The sequence below is a fragment of the Phyllopteryx taeniolatus genome, chromosome 5 (genome assembly GCF_024500385.1).
Source record: "Phyllopteryx taeniolatus isolate TA_2022b chromosome 5, UOR_Ptae_1.2, whole genome shotgun sequence".
NCBI lineage: Eukaryota > Metazoa > Chordata > Actinopteri > Syngnathiformes > Syngnathidae > Phyllopteryx > Phyllopteryx taeniolatus.
This window is the reverse complement of record NC_084506.1, coordinates 1,093,650-1,107,667: the sequence shown is the minus strand read 5'-3', so window position 1 is coordinate 1,107,667 and position 14,018 is coordinate 1,093,650. Positions and strand designations below refer to the sequence as shown.

The following is a 14,018-nucleotide window of genomic DNA, read 5'->3' as shown; positions in this document are numbered from 1 at the left end:
CATTTCCTGTACCTCCATTGTGAAGGTGGCCAACCGGAGTTAAGGTGATCGGTGCCTGTCGTGGCAGTAAACAAGTTGGTGGAGAGAGAGATCATTTGTCATAATATCATAGTAGCAGCTGCATTAATATGACTTTTTATAGTGTGACTATTTTCTTTTATACCCCTAAAAAATTATAAAAATGTTCTGATTAAAAAAAATAAATAAAAATATTGACAGGTATTTGCTTTTAATTCAACAGCTACCCTTTTATAATAAAACTAAATTGAAATTAACAATAAATTGCAATATGAATTGTTATTAAGTTATTTATATAGCGATTATTATTAGTGAAACTGTCTTAAAGTCTAAAAAAAAAGTCGACAACTGTCTTGTATACAGTGGATGGAAAAAGTATTTGAACCCTGATTTTTTTAAATTTCTGCATAAATTGGTAAATAAGAATAAAAGGTTAAAGTAGTGTCGCCGGTTAGAAGATTTGACTTCCCGGAGAATCCCTATGTCACGTCATAAAAAATAAAGGCGGTGACTGGCCGAAGACGAGATCTGTGTATCACCGATCGATTGCTATTCCTTACAGTTCCCGGATGTCTGTCAGAGCTAATTTGAAACAGAATTTGTCGAACTGAATCTGAAATGATCAAACTGAATGTGAAAATATATCGTGAAATTCCATTGTGGATAAAAAATTCTTACATTCACTTTCAAGTTTACTGGACTTCAGTTAAGACAAATTCAAATTATGTTTTTCAAATTCTGTTCATAAATTGAAATTCAATTCCTGTTGGCACATATTTCCCCTCATACCTGTCCTGTGAATGTTTACATTATGCTCTATACAAAAATATGAAAACATACATTTTTGGGTGGTATTAGTTCAAACACTCTGCTTATTTTCATTTAGATGAAGATCAGTCTACATTTTATCACCATTTTCCCCCATGTTTTTAATGACCAATTTATGCAGAAATTTAAGAAATTCCAAAGTGTTCACATACCTTTTGCTCCCACTGCAAGGACACATGAGTAGAGCCAATCCTCAATTTGAGGTCAAAGGTGATTTATTACCTTGGACCTGGGTCTTGTCCTCTTTTCTGGGTGCTACAGGTGTGCGTGGGACCACCATGGCTGTCAGGTAAACCTGGTTAGGAAGTGAGTTACTGGGTTTCCCCCTTCCACCCGGGTTATCCTTTCTGGTACATAGTTTTCCCCTCCCATCTGAGCCCAAGCTTTTAATTCCGTTTGCTTCTTTTGTGCTTTGATTTATGGTTTTCGCTTTCTCCTTCCCCTTGGAGTCTTCACACAGTCTTCCACCTCTTCGTTCTTCCTTCCCTGATGTCACTCCATCCTTCCCTCTGATGTCCCCCAATCTCCTCTCTCTCATCGCATCTGCTCCTCTACCTCCCCCTCTTCCTCTTCCTGCTCCCACTGCTCCCCCTCTCCGTTGGCTTCTAGGCATGCTTAAGGACTGAGTGTGCGTGGCCCCGAGTGGCTGTCGTTCCCGTGCTCGAGCCCTCGTGTCGCCTACTGCAGCTTGAGTGCTGGCTCTGCTAATGACCCCATTGGCAGTTGGAGGTTTAGGGGCTGGGCGGCGGGTGTAGGGTCGGACTTTGTCCTCTGCTTTTGGTTGGCTATCAGGTTGTGTTTGATCCCCTTAAACACAAAGAAAAATATCAGATTAGGAATTAGGTAACCTGATGTTGAAATAGGGAAACTCAGGAAACTTTTCTTTAGGTTTTCACTTACTTTTTTAAGAAAGGTCATGATCAATTTTATAACTTGGACTGATATGTAATGTAATATGATGACATGTGTGCCAGGTTGGACACTAAAGAAGGAAAAATGATCTATACAGGTTGGCCAGGCAGAGGGATAGAGATGGGAAGGATGTGCAGCAAGTTAGGGTGATTAAGGATAGAGATGGAAATGTGTTGACTGCTGCCAGCAGTGTGCGAGCTAGATGGAAAGAATACTTCGAGGAGTTGATGAATGAGGAGAATGAGAGAGAAGGGAGAGTAGAAGAGGCAAGTGTGGTGGACCAGGAAGTGGCAATGATTAGTCAGGGGAAAGTTAGATGAGGATTAAAGAGGATTAAAAATGGAAAGGCAGTTGGTCCTGATGACATTCCTGTGGAGGTATGGAAGCATCGAGGAGAGGTGGCTGTGGAGTTTTTGACCAGCTTGTTCAATAGAATTCTAGCGGGTGAGAAGATGCCTGAGGAATGGAGGAGTGCTGGTGCCCATTTTTAAGAACAAGGGTGATGTGCAGAGCTGTGGGAACTATAGAGGAATAAAGTTGATGAGCCACACAATGAAGTTATGGGAAATAGTAGTGGAGGGTAGACTCAGGACAGAAGTGAGTATTTGCGAGCAACAGTATGGTTTCATGCCTAGAAAGAGTACCACAGATGCATTATTTGACTTGAGGATGTTGATGGAAAAGTACACAGAAGGTCAGAAGGTCTTCTTGTTTGCAGTGGTGATGGATAGGCTGACAGATGAGGTTAGACTGGAATCCCCGTGGACCATGATGTTTGAAGATGACATTGTGATCTGCAGTGAAAGCAGGGAGCAGGTGGAGGAGCAGTTAGAAAGATGGAGGCATGCACTGGAAAGCAGAGGAATGAAGATTAGCCGAAGTAAGACAGAATATATGTGCATGAATGAGAGGGGTGGTGAGGGAAGAGTGAGGTTACAAGGAGAAGAGATAGCAAGGGTGGAGGACTTTAAATACTTGATGTCAACCGTCCAGAGCAATGGTGAGTATGGTCAGGAAGTGAAGAAACGGGTCCAAGCAGGTTGGAACGGGTGGAGGAAGGTGTCAGGTGTGTTATGTGACAGAAGAGTCTCTGCTAGGATGAAGGGCAAAGTTTATAAAACAGTGGTGAGGCCAGCCATGATGTATGGATTAGAGACAGTGGCACTGAAGAGACAACAGGAAGCAGAGCTGGAGGTGGCGGAAATGAAGATGTTGATGTTCGCTCTCGGAGTGACCAGGTTGGATAAAATTAGAAATAAACTCATCAGAGGGACAGCCAAGGTTTGATGTTTTGGAGACAAAGTAAGAGAGAGCAGACTTCGATGGTTTGGACACGTCCAGGGGAGAAATAGTGAGTATATTGGTAGAAGGATGATGAGAATGGAGCTGCCAGGCAAGAGAGCTCGAGGAAGACCAAAGAGAAGGTTGATGGATGTCGTGAGGGAAGACATGAGGGCAGTTGGTGTTCAAGAGGAGGATGCAGGAGATAGGCTTACATGGAAACGGATGACGCGCTGTGGCGACCCCGAAAGGGACAAGCCGAAAGGAAAAGAAGGACTGATATGTAATGTAAGATTAATGCTCATAATTTTCTCACAGTTGATGAATTGGGCATAATTTTCTGCTCACCATGATTGATGAGTTACAAATCAGCCACTATTGCTTTCTATTCCCTTTCCATTTTTCCACATATGTAGTGTCCATACCTGTAATGTGTGGGGATGAAGATCGTGATTCCTTCCAGCTGTCCTTTTTCCCTAAAGAATTGTTGTTGATAGTGTCCTGGGTAGAGATGATGAGAAATTAGCAGTAATGTAAGAGTGAAAACTTTATTTTTTTTTAAACCCAAGATTTTTGAATAAGCGGGGATTAACTGCCAATAAGCGCTTTTGTGGTTGTTTTCCCCCCAATATATAAAAAAAATAAATAAATAAAATTCAGCAAATAGGTGAATCTGCGGGTGCTAAACCATGAGTATTCAGGGGTCAAAGATAGCAAACAAAATGTTATTTTTGTACTACGGTACATAATTGTAAAAATGGATTACAAGGAGAATTATTTGTCGTGTGTGTGTTCCGGGTTTTGTCTTCCCCCCTGTTTCACACACACCTGCTCCTGTGAGCATCTTCACCACCTGTGCCTCGTTCAGCCTAATTACCTATTGTATTTAACCTCGTGTCTCATTCGTTGTGCCTTGTCGTCACGTTCCAGCATTCCTTGTTTCCACGTCCCAGACTCACAGTAAGACTTGACCCTGTTCCGATTATCGACCTTGCCTCTTTGCCTCATGTTTTTGGATACTGTTGCCTTTCTTGGATTGCCTGCCTGTGTACCGACCCATGTCCGTCTATTAAACCTCTCTTTTTGGAAACTGTCCATTTGTTTTGGAGTCGTGCATTTTTGGGCCCTATCCTCTGTACCGGTCATGACAGAACAAACTGGCCATAACATTGACCCAGCAGACTCAGACCCGGTGCGCAAAGCCCTTCAAGCGCAGGGTCAACGCCTCTCGGAGCAGGATGAGCAGATTGCTGCCCTCCACCTTCATCAAGAGGGACTGTCAAGGCATCAGGACAATATGATGAGACAGGTGGCCTCGCAGTTTGAACTTCTTATGAAAATTATTCAAGAGAAGGAACCAGTTGGGACCACACCCAATACCGCCACAGTATTTCCATGTGAAGTAGTCACCATGCAGCCACCTGCCACCTCCGCTGCTGTCTGCCCACAGCTCTCTCGACCGGAGAGGTTCTCTGGAAATTCTGGGAACATTAAGCCGTTCATCACGCAGTGCGAACTCCACTTTGAGCTGCCGGCAGCTGCCTTCCCCACCGAGCGGGCAAAAATCGCTTTCGTCATTTCCCACCTGACTGGTCGTGCAGAGGCGTGGGCTACTGCTGAATGGAGCCGCAATTCCGCCGCATGTCATTCATGGTCTTTTTTCGTAAAGACTATGGAGCAAATTTTTCAATTTTCCACTCCAGATCGTGAGGCAGCTCGCTCCCTTGTCACCTTACAACAAGGCAAGCGCAGGGTGTCAGATTACGCGATTGAGTTTCGCATTCTAGCAGCTGAGAGTCATTGGAATAATCGGGCGATACTCGATGCCTTTTTTCAAGGACTATCCCCCGCCGCCAAGGATCATTTAGTCCCGCTAGACCTGCCGACCGACTTGGACACTCTCATCGCTCTCGCCGTAAAAATCGACAAGAGGCTTTTGGATTGCGAGCTAGATGGAGATTGGCGGACGGCTGCGTCACAGCGCACTTGGAGGACGAGCCTCGGTGACCAACCAAACCACGGCAGATCCCCTGGTTCCGGTCTCAACCCACTGGCTAGCGTCCCCACGGATGAACCCATGCAACTGGGCAGGTTCCGTCTCTCCCCTGAGGAACGTCAACGCCGGCTGAGGGAAGGGCGGTGCTTCTACTGCGGTCAGTTGGGTCATTCCGTGAGCAACTGTCACGTCAAAGTTGCCGGTGCAAGGGCACGGGAGAGGTGAGTCTGAATTTCATTAAGGAAGACCCTACACGGGTTCTTCCTAAAGTGACACTATGCTCTCCTGATCAAGAAATTCATACACCTGTATTAATTGACTCTGGTTCTGACGCAAACTTACTCAACTCCATCCTCGTTAGACGTATGCACCTTAGAACCTTTGACATAAAACTCCAACGCAACACCTATGCTGCAGACAGCAGTTTTATGGGCAAGATCACTCACCGCACCCAAACACTCACATTGACATTTGCTGATTCTCACTCGGAACGCATTAGTTTTCATGTTTTTGACGCCATGAATTATGACCTTATCTTAGGGAACCCATGGTTGAAATTACATAACCCCCACATTGACTGGTCCTCTGGCAGGTTATGTCATGGGGCAGCAATTGCGCCCGGAACTGTTTCAAGCCGCCATGTGATGTTCAGGGTCATGTTTCTAAGGACAATCCACAGACCCCATCTGGGGATCCTGATTTATCTCAAGTGCCAACCTGTTACCAGGATATTAAAGACTTTTTTTTCCAAGTCCAAGGCCAAATCCCTTCCACCCCACAGACCTTATGACTGTGCTGTTGACTTGCTGCCTGGAACCACACCCCCACGAGGGAGGTTGTTCTCTCTTTCAGGTCCAGAACACAAGGCCATGAAGGAGTACGTGGAAGAATCACTGGCAGCCGGGATCATTCGCCCATCTTCATCCCCTGCGGGAGCAGGATTTTTCTTTGTGGACAAGAAAGACAAGACCCTGCGACCCTGTATCGATTACCGGGGTCTCAACGAGATCACGGTAAAAAACAGGTACCCTCTTCCTTTCATCTCCACCGCCTTTGAGTTCCTGGAGGGAGCCAAGATTTTCACCAAACTGGACTTAAGAAATGCATATCATCTAGTCAGGATAAGGGAGGGGGATGAATGGAAAACACCATTCAACACACCAACGGGACATTATGAATATTTGGTAATGCCTTTTGGGCTTACTAATGCTCCAGCTGTTTTCCAGAACCTTGTCAATGATGTCCTGCGTGACATGTTGAATGTTTATGTTTTTGTTTATTTGGATGAAATTTTGATATTCTCCCCGGATGAGGAGACTCACATTATTCATGTCCGCTCTGTTTTGCAGCAGTTACTGCAGAATCAACTATATGTCAAGGCTGAGAAATGTGAGTTCCACAAGGCGTCCGTTTCTTTTCTGGGTTTCGTCCTGGGTCAAGGTGAAGTCAAGATGGACCCTTGCAAAGTTGATGCAGTTATTAATTGGCCTACTCCCACGTCACGCAAAGATGTACAAAGGTTCTTAGGGTTCGCAAACTTCTACAGAAAATTCATCAGAAATTTCAGTTCTATAGCCTCTCCTTTGCATGATCTTACCTCGCAACACAAACCTTTTGTATGGAACCTGCTTTGTCAGGCAGCTTTTCAAAAACTTAAGTCGAGCTTTACCTCCGCTCCCATCCTTACTTTGCTAGATCTGAAACAGCAGTTTGTGATAGAAGTCGATGCGTCTGATGCCGGAATAGGAGCAGTGCTCTCCCAGAAATCTCTCAAGGATGATAAATTACATCCTTGTGCTTTTCTCTCCAAAAAACTGACCCCAGCTGAGAAAAATTATGACATTGGTGACCGTGAACTGTTGGCAGTCAAGGTGGCTTTGATGGAGTGGAGGCACTGGCTAGAGGGGGCACAGACTCCGTTTTTAGTATGGACAGATCACAAGAACCTTGAGTATATTAAGACTGCTAAAAGATTAAATGCGAGGCAGGCTAGATGGGCTCTGTTCTTCACTAGATTTAATTTCACGTTATCCTACCGACCTGGTTCTAAAAATGGTAAGCCAGATGCTTTGTCACGTATTTTCTCCGAAGACAATTCTTTGTCCGACCCTAAGACTATTTTGCCTAAGTCATGTTTCATTTCCGCTTTTGTTTGGGACATTACAACTGCTGTTAAAGGGGCTCTGAAAGACACTCCTAGCCCTGAAGATTGCCCTGAAAACAGGCTTTATGTGGTTCCGACCTTAAGGGGAAGAGTCATCCACTGGGCTCACACGAACCGAACTGTATGTCACCCAGGCATTGCCAAGACGCAATCAGTGGTCGAACAGCGCTTTTGGTGGCCTAATGTTAGGAGGGATCGATTACGTCAATGCTTGCCAGGTATGTGCTGCTAACAAGCCCTCATCAACGTCCTCCTGGGGAGTTGCGACCCCTGCCAATACCACAACGTCCTTGGTCAGACATTTCCGTAGACTTTGTGACAGGATTACCGGCCTCTAAAGGCAACACCACCATTCTTACAGTTGTTGACAGGTTCTCTAAGATGGCACACTTCATTGCACTTCCAAAACTCCCCTCAGCTAAAGACACTGCCGAGCTAATGATTAATCACGTTTTCAAGTTCCATGGTTTCCCCAAGAATGTGGTGTCTGATAGGGGTCCCCAATTCATTTTGCAATTTTGGAAGGAGTTTTGCAATCTCATAGGTGCTACCGTCAGTCTGTCATCTGGGTTTCATCCTGAAACCAACAGCCAAACCGAGAAGCTGAACCAGGACCTGGAGACTGGGCTGCGATGTCTCGCTTCACAGGAGCCGCGATCCTGGTCTCAGAAACTGGTTTGGGTCGAATTCTCCCACAATTCCCTCCCCTCTGCATCCACTGGTCTATCGCCTTTTCACGTTGTGCATGGTTACCAACCATCTCTCTTTCCTGCCATAGCCCCAGAGTCCACAGTTTCAGCGGCATTAACCTTGGTGAGACGCTGCAGGAGGACCTGGGAGCGAGCCCGCCAGATGCTGCTGCGCCAGGGACGGTCCTACAAAGCCGCTGCTGACCATCGGAGGAGACCGGCCCCGAACTACAAAGTGGGTCAGCGAGTTTGGCTCTCGACCAAACATATTCCACTCCGGGTGGAGTCCAAGAAGCTCGCTCCCAGGTTCGTTGGGCCCTTCCCCATCACAAAGATCATCAACCCTGTCACCGTGAAGCAAGGTCAATGCGGGTCCACCTTGCTTTTCACGTCAGCCTACTCAAGCCAGCCCTGTCTTCTCTGTGAAGCGGCTGTTGTCGTCTCGTCGGAGGGGGAGGGGGTTTCAATATCTGGTGGACTGGGAGGGCTATGGGCCTGAGGAACGTTCATGGGTGCCGTCTGCGTTTATCATGGATGATTCGCTCATTCGGCACTTCCACGTTGCGCATCCAGGGGCTCCAGGGCCGTCTGGGGTCGGCCGTTAAGGGGGGGGGGGGTACTGTCATGTGTGTGTTCCGGGTTTTGTCCTCCCCCGTTTCACACACACACCTGCTCCTGTGAGCATCTTCACCACCTGTGCCTCGTTCACCCTAATTACCCCTTGTATTTAACCTCGTGTCTCATTCCCTCTCGTTGCCAGTTCGTTGTACCTTGTCGTCGCATTCCTTGTTTCCACGTCACAGACTCACAGTAAGACTTGACCCTGTTCCGATTATCGACCTTGCCTCTTTGCCTCATGTTTTTGGATACTGTTGCCTTTCTTGGATTGCCTGCCTGTGTACCGACCTATGCCCTTCCATTAAACCTCTCTTTTTGGAAACTGTCCATTTGTTTTGGAGTCGTGCATTTTTGGGCCCTATCCTCTGTTCCGTTCATGACACAGAACTGGTCAATAATGGTGAGAATGACAGTGTTACCTTCAGATGGGGGTAGGCTGGTGACAAAGTCCAGGAAGATGTGGGACCAAGGGCAGCACGGAATGGGTAAGGGGCGCAGCAGACCAGCTGGGGGTTGATGTGAAGCCTTGCCTCGGGCACAGACTGCGCAGGCTAGGACAAACTCTCGGGTGTCTTTGACTAGGCTAGGCCACCAGAAGTGTTGCTGGATGAAATGGATGGTGTGGGTGATGCCGGGATGACAGGTGAGCTTGGAGTTGTGTGCCCACTGAAGGACGTCAGAGCGTGCAGAATCGGGTACGAACAGTCGGTTAGGAGGTTTGGTCTTGGGATCCGGGTGAGTCTTCTGAGCCTCTTTAACCACGTGTTTGATTTTCCAAGTGGCTGCTCCAACAAAGCACGAGGAAGGGGGGAAGGGTTCTGATTCAGTTGGGCTGGAGAGGGGTGCATACATCCGTGAGAGGGCGTCAGGCTTGCCATTGCGCGAACCAGGGCGGAAGGAAAGGCAGAAATTGAACTGGCTAAGAAATAAAGCCAAATGATCTTGCCGGGGATTAAGCTGCTTGGCGGAACGGAGATAAGCCAGGTTCTTGTGGTCAGTCCATAGTATTAAGGGTGTAACGGTCCCCTCCAACCAGTGTCTCCACTCCTCTAGGGCCCAAAGGATGGCTAGCAGCTCACGGTTCCCGACATCATAATTTCGCTCGGATGTGGACAGGCGACAGGAGAAAAAGGCACAAGGATGAAGTTTTTCGGAGCCTGGGAGAGGAAGGCTCCCGCTTCCGTGTCAGAGGCGTCAACCTCAACGACGAACTGGAGGGAGGGGTCAGGGTGTCGCAGGATGGGATCACTGGTGAACAGTTCTTTGAGGCATTTGAATGCTTGTGATGTGGCGGGGGTCCAGTGGAAAGGTGAGCTCATAGAGGTGAGACTGGTGACAGGTACGGCAACCTTGCTGTAGTCATGGATGAAACGTTGATAGAAACTGGCGAAACCAAGAAAGCGTTTAAGCTCCTTGCGGGTGGAATGGGCCAGTTGATGAATGCTTTGCTGGATCGGGTTGTCACTGTCCTTTTGTGATTATGTATCCCAAGAAGTGAACAGAGGAGAGGCGGAATTCGCATTTTTTCAGGTTTCACGAAAGGATGGTTCTCAAGAAGGCGACAGAGGACTTGCACGGACAGGCTGGTGATGTTCTTCGAGAGAGCGGGACAAGATGAGTATGTTGTCAAGATGGACAAAAACGAACCGGTTCAGCATTTCATGGAGAACGTCATTGATGATGGTTTGAAAAACGGCAGGGGCGTTGGTTAATCCAAACGGCATGACCAGGTACTCCAAGTGTCCAAGGGGGTATTGAAAGCCGTTTTCCATTCGTCCACTTCGCTGATGCGGATGAGATGGTATGCATTGCGTAAATCCAATTTTGTGAAAATCTAAATGCTACTTCATGTTTGCTTTGGACTCTGTGCTTCACTATTTGACATGAGTCTATCGATCTCAGAGCCCTACTTGGTTTACATCCATTAGCATTTCTTTCATGTATTCATGCCCTAAACCATCGATCCAGCCATTCCCTAAGCCGCTTATCCTCACAAGGGTTGCGGGAGTGCCGGAGCCTATCCCAGCTATCATCAGGCAGGAGGCGGGGTACACCTTGAACCGGTTGCCAGCCAATCATAGGGCACACATAAACAAAACAACCATTCACACTCACATACACACCTATGGGCAATTTAGAGTATGCAATTAACAGGGGGGCTGGGAATTGAACCCCGGTCCTCAGAACTGTGAGGAAGACACTCTAACCAGTTGGCCATCGTCGGGTTGGAATCTATCAGAACACCAAGGTTTCTTCGGTTTTTAATGAGTGACCAGGTATTTACAAACAGCAATCCTCTTTTCTTTATTGCCAAAAAACAATTATCTCAGTTTTATTGTGGTTGAATTTAAGAAAATTTTGGCTCATCCAGTTATTTATCGGTTTTAGACAGTGACACAACACCTCAATTGAACTGTCAGCTGTCATCTGGAGACACAGCTAGATATAACTGTGTGTCATCTGCATAGCTATGATAGTCAAAATTAAAGTTCTGAAGAATTTGACCCAAGCGTAGCATATATAGGCTGAACAGGTGGGGTCCAAGAACTGACCCTTGAGGGACCCCATAGGTCATTGCCATTCGATGAGATTGAACACTTCCAATGGTTACAAAATGACTCCTTTCCTCCAGGTAGGACCTGACCCATTTAAGGACTGTTCCAGGTAGTCTTACCCACGTTTCCAGCCTGTTCAGCAGTATATTATGATCCACCGTATAAAAAGCCGCACTGAGATCCAACAAGACCAGAATTGACACCTTTCCAGAGTCAGTATTCAACCTTATATCATTTAGTACTTTGATAAGAGCAGATTCTGTACTGTGATGAGTTCAGAAACCTGATTGAAATTTGTCAAAAAGTCAATTTAAGTTCAAGAAATTGCTGAGTTGATTAAAAATAACTTTCTCAACAATCTTTGCTATGAAAGGGAGATTTGAGATGGGTCTATAAGCTTGCTAACATGGAAGCGTCTAGTGTTCTATTTTTTAGAAGAGGCTTAATGGCAGCTACTTTAAGAGCTTTAGGAAACTCGCCTGACTGAAGTTAGCAATTGATTATTTGCTCAAAATCAGCTCGCACAGACATTTGCAATAGCTTTGAAAAAGTCAGATGGTATTGAGTCAAGACAGCTCGTTGATGGTTTCAGCTGCTGAAGCGTTTTCTCTCCAGTTTTTTGGTCAACTGTATCAAATTCTGACATGGTAATAGAGTTTTTCCTGGGTGGCTTCCGATGTAGTATCATTTTGCTGATATTTAACCTGATGGATTGTATTTTTTCACTAAAATAAGCAAATTCATTGCATTTATCAGCTGTTAGGAGTTCTGGGGCTATATGATTCAGGGGGGTTGTGAGCTTGTCAACCACAACAAACAGTATTGTTGAAGTTCTTACTGATGATTTCAGAAAATTCTTGCTGTCTAACCCTGAATAATTCTTGGTTAAAATGACAAGGATTTTGTCTGTAGAGGTCATAGTCAATTTGGAGTTTAGTTTTTCTCCACTTACGTTCTGCTTTCCTATACTTTGATTTAGAGGTCTTTACCATCGTAGTGCTCCTCCACAGTGTTCTAGCTCGCCTCAAGATTGTCTTAGTTTTAATAGGAGCAACAGCATTCATGACATTTGAGATTTTCCCGGGGAAATTATCCAAACGTTCATCAACTGTCTCAACATTCACAGTTTGTGCAATGGTCTCCATATACTTAGTGGCGGTACTCTCATTTATGTACCTTTTCTTAATAGACATAGAGGTTGTCTGAACTTTTGGAAGACTCTCTAATTCAAAGAATACATAAATATGGTCAGAAATAGCCATATCCTTAATGTCAATTGATAGAATTTCAACATCCTTAGGTCTAAGATGTGACCTTAAGTGTGGGTTGGACGCTTAATATGTTGAGAGAGGTCAAATGTGTCTAGTATAGCAGAGAGTTCTTTAAAAAAAAATTCCCCCATGTTATTGTCAACATGAATGTTAGTCTCCCGTTATGACAAAATAGTCAGTACAAATAACTGACAGCAGTTCTGAAAAATCCTCCATACATTTTCTATTCATCCATCCATTTTCTGAGCCGCTTCTCCTCACTAGCGTCGCGGGCGTGCTGGAGCCTATCCCAGCTGTCATTGGGCAGGAGGCGGGGAACACCCTGAACTGGTTGCCAGCCAATCGCAGGGCACATAGAAACAAACAACCATTCGCACTCACAGTCATGCCTACGGGCAATTTAGAGTCTCCAATTAATGCATGTTTTTGGGATGTGGGAGGAAATCGGAGTGCCCGGAGAAAACCCACGCAGGCACGGGAGAACATGCAAACTCCACACAGGCGGGGCTGGGGATTGAACCCGGGTCCTCAGAACTGTGAGGCTGACGCTCTAACCAGTCGGCACCGTGCCGCCACGTTTTCTATTGTTATCTATAAATTATTAAAACAATAACCTTTGCGTCACCTTTAAAAAACAGAGATATTCAAAAGAGCTAAAATCACCCAGTATAATTTCTTTACACTGAAATAATGACTTAAAAATAACAGCAATACCACCGCTTTTTCCCCCTATTAGACACTTCCATCCATCCATCCATTTTCTGTACAGCTTATCCTCACTAGGGTCGCGGGCGTGCTGGAGCCTATTCCAGCTATCTTCAGGCGAGAGGCGGGGTACACCCTGAACAGGTCGTCAGCCAATCACAGGGCACATATCAACAAACAACCATTTGCACTCAAATTCAGAGTTTTCAGTTAACCTACCATGCATGTTTTGAGATGTGGGAGGAAACCGGAATGCCCAGAGAAAACCCACGCAGGCACGGTGAGAACATGCAAACTCCACAAAGGCGGGGCCGGGATTTGAACCCCGGTCCTCAGAACTGTGAAGCAGATGTGCTAACCAGTCGTCCACCATTCCGCCTATTCAACAAAAATTTGCTGGTGTTGCCTCATTTTAAATGGTATTACAGCTACTTTCTGTTAACCACGCTTCATTTAGTAACAAAAAGTCTATATCATTGGTTATAATGATATCATTAATCAACATTGATTTATTACCCAGTGAACTGATATTGAAAAGAGCTCGTCTCACAGAGATAACTGGAGCCAATGGTTTAATCGATTCACATTTTAACCTCACTAAGTTTTTAGTTCTACTATTTTTGTGCCATATTTCTTTGACCAACTTTCTGTCCCTTGTAATTACAGGGATGAAAAATGCCTGATCTCCATAGGGGTCTGACTTATTCTGGAAAAGACCCCGCAGATATCAGTCAGATTCGCAGATAAGATTCTTCATTGGTGGAGGTGGTGTCAAGTGTGGGAAGTAGCTGGACCCAAGAGCAGGCGCAGGCTGATGTAAAATGATGAACAGTCTATTGAGCAGAGGTTATGGAGGTGGTTCTGGATGTGTTGGCAGGCGGCGGCGTGGACAGGTGGCAGGCAGTGGACAGAACAGGCGGCTGGCAGGAATGACGTAGGTCAAGAACACTGGGAACGAGGAGACACAAGAGTTAACAAGGG

At 45.8% G+C, this 14,018-nt stretch overlaps 1 protein-coding gene across 2 annotated transcripts in view; it reads right to left on the bottom strand.

Moving 5' to 3' along the window:
• Positions 1-14,018, bottom strand: part of LOC133478265 (C-Jun-amino-terminal kinase-interacting protein 1-like) — a 41,041-nt gene that overhangs the window by 16,785 nt on the left and 10,238 nt on the right. The window contains exons 2-3 of one of the 2 annotated variants that reach the window (XM_061774123.1): positions 3,465-3,540; positions 1,069-1,653 (exon numbers count right to left, since the gene is read on the bottom strand). In XM_061774123.1, coding sequence (XP_061630107.1) covers positions 1,069-1,653; positions 3,465-3,540 — 661 coding nt within the window. The remainder of the gene's footprint in view (positions 1-1,068; positions 1,654-3,464; positions 3,541-14,018) is intronic. The other variant, XM_061774124.1, reaches the window with a different exon arrangement.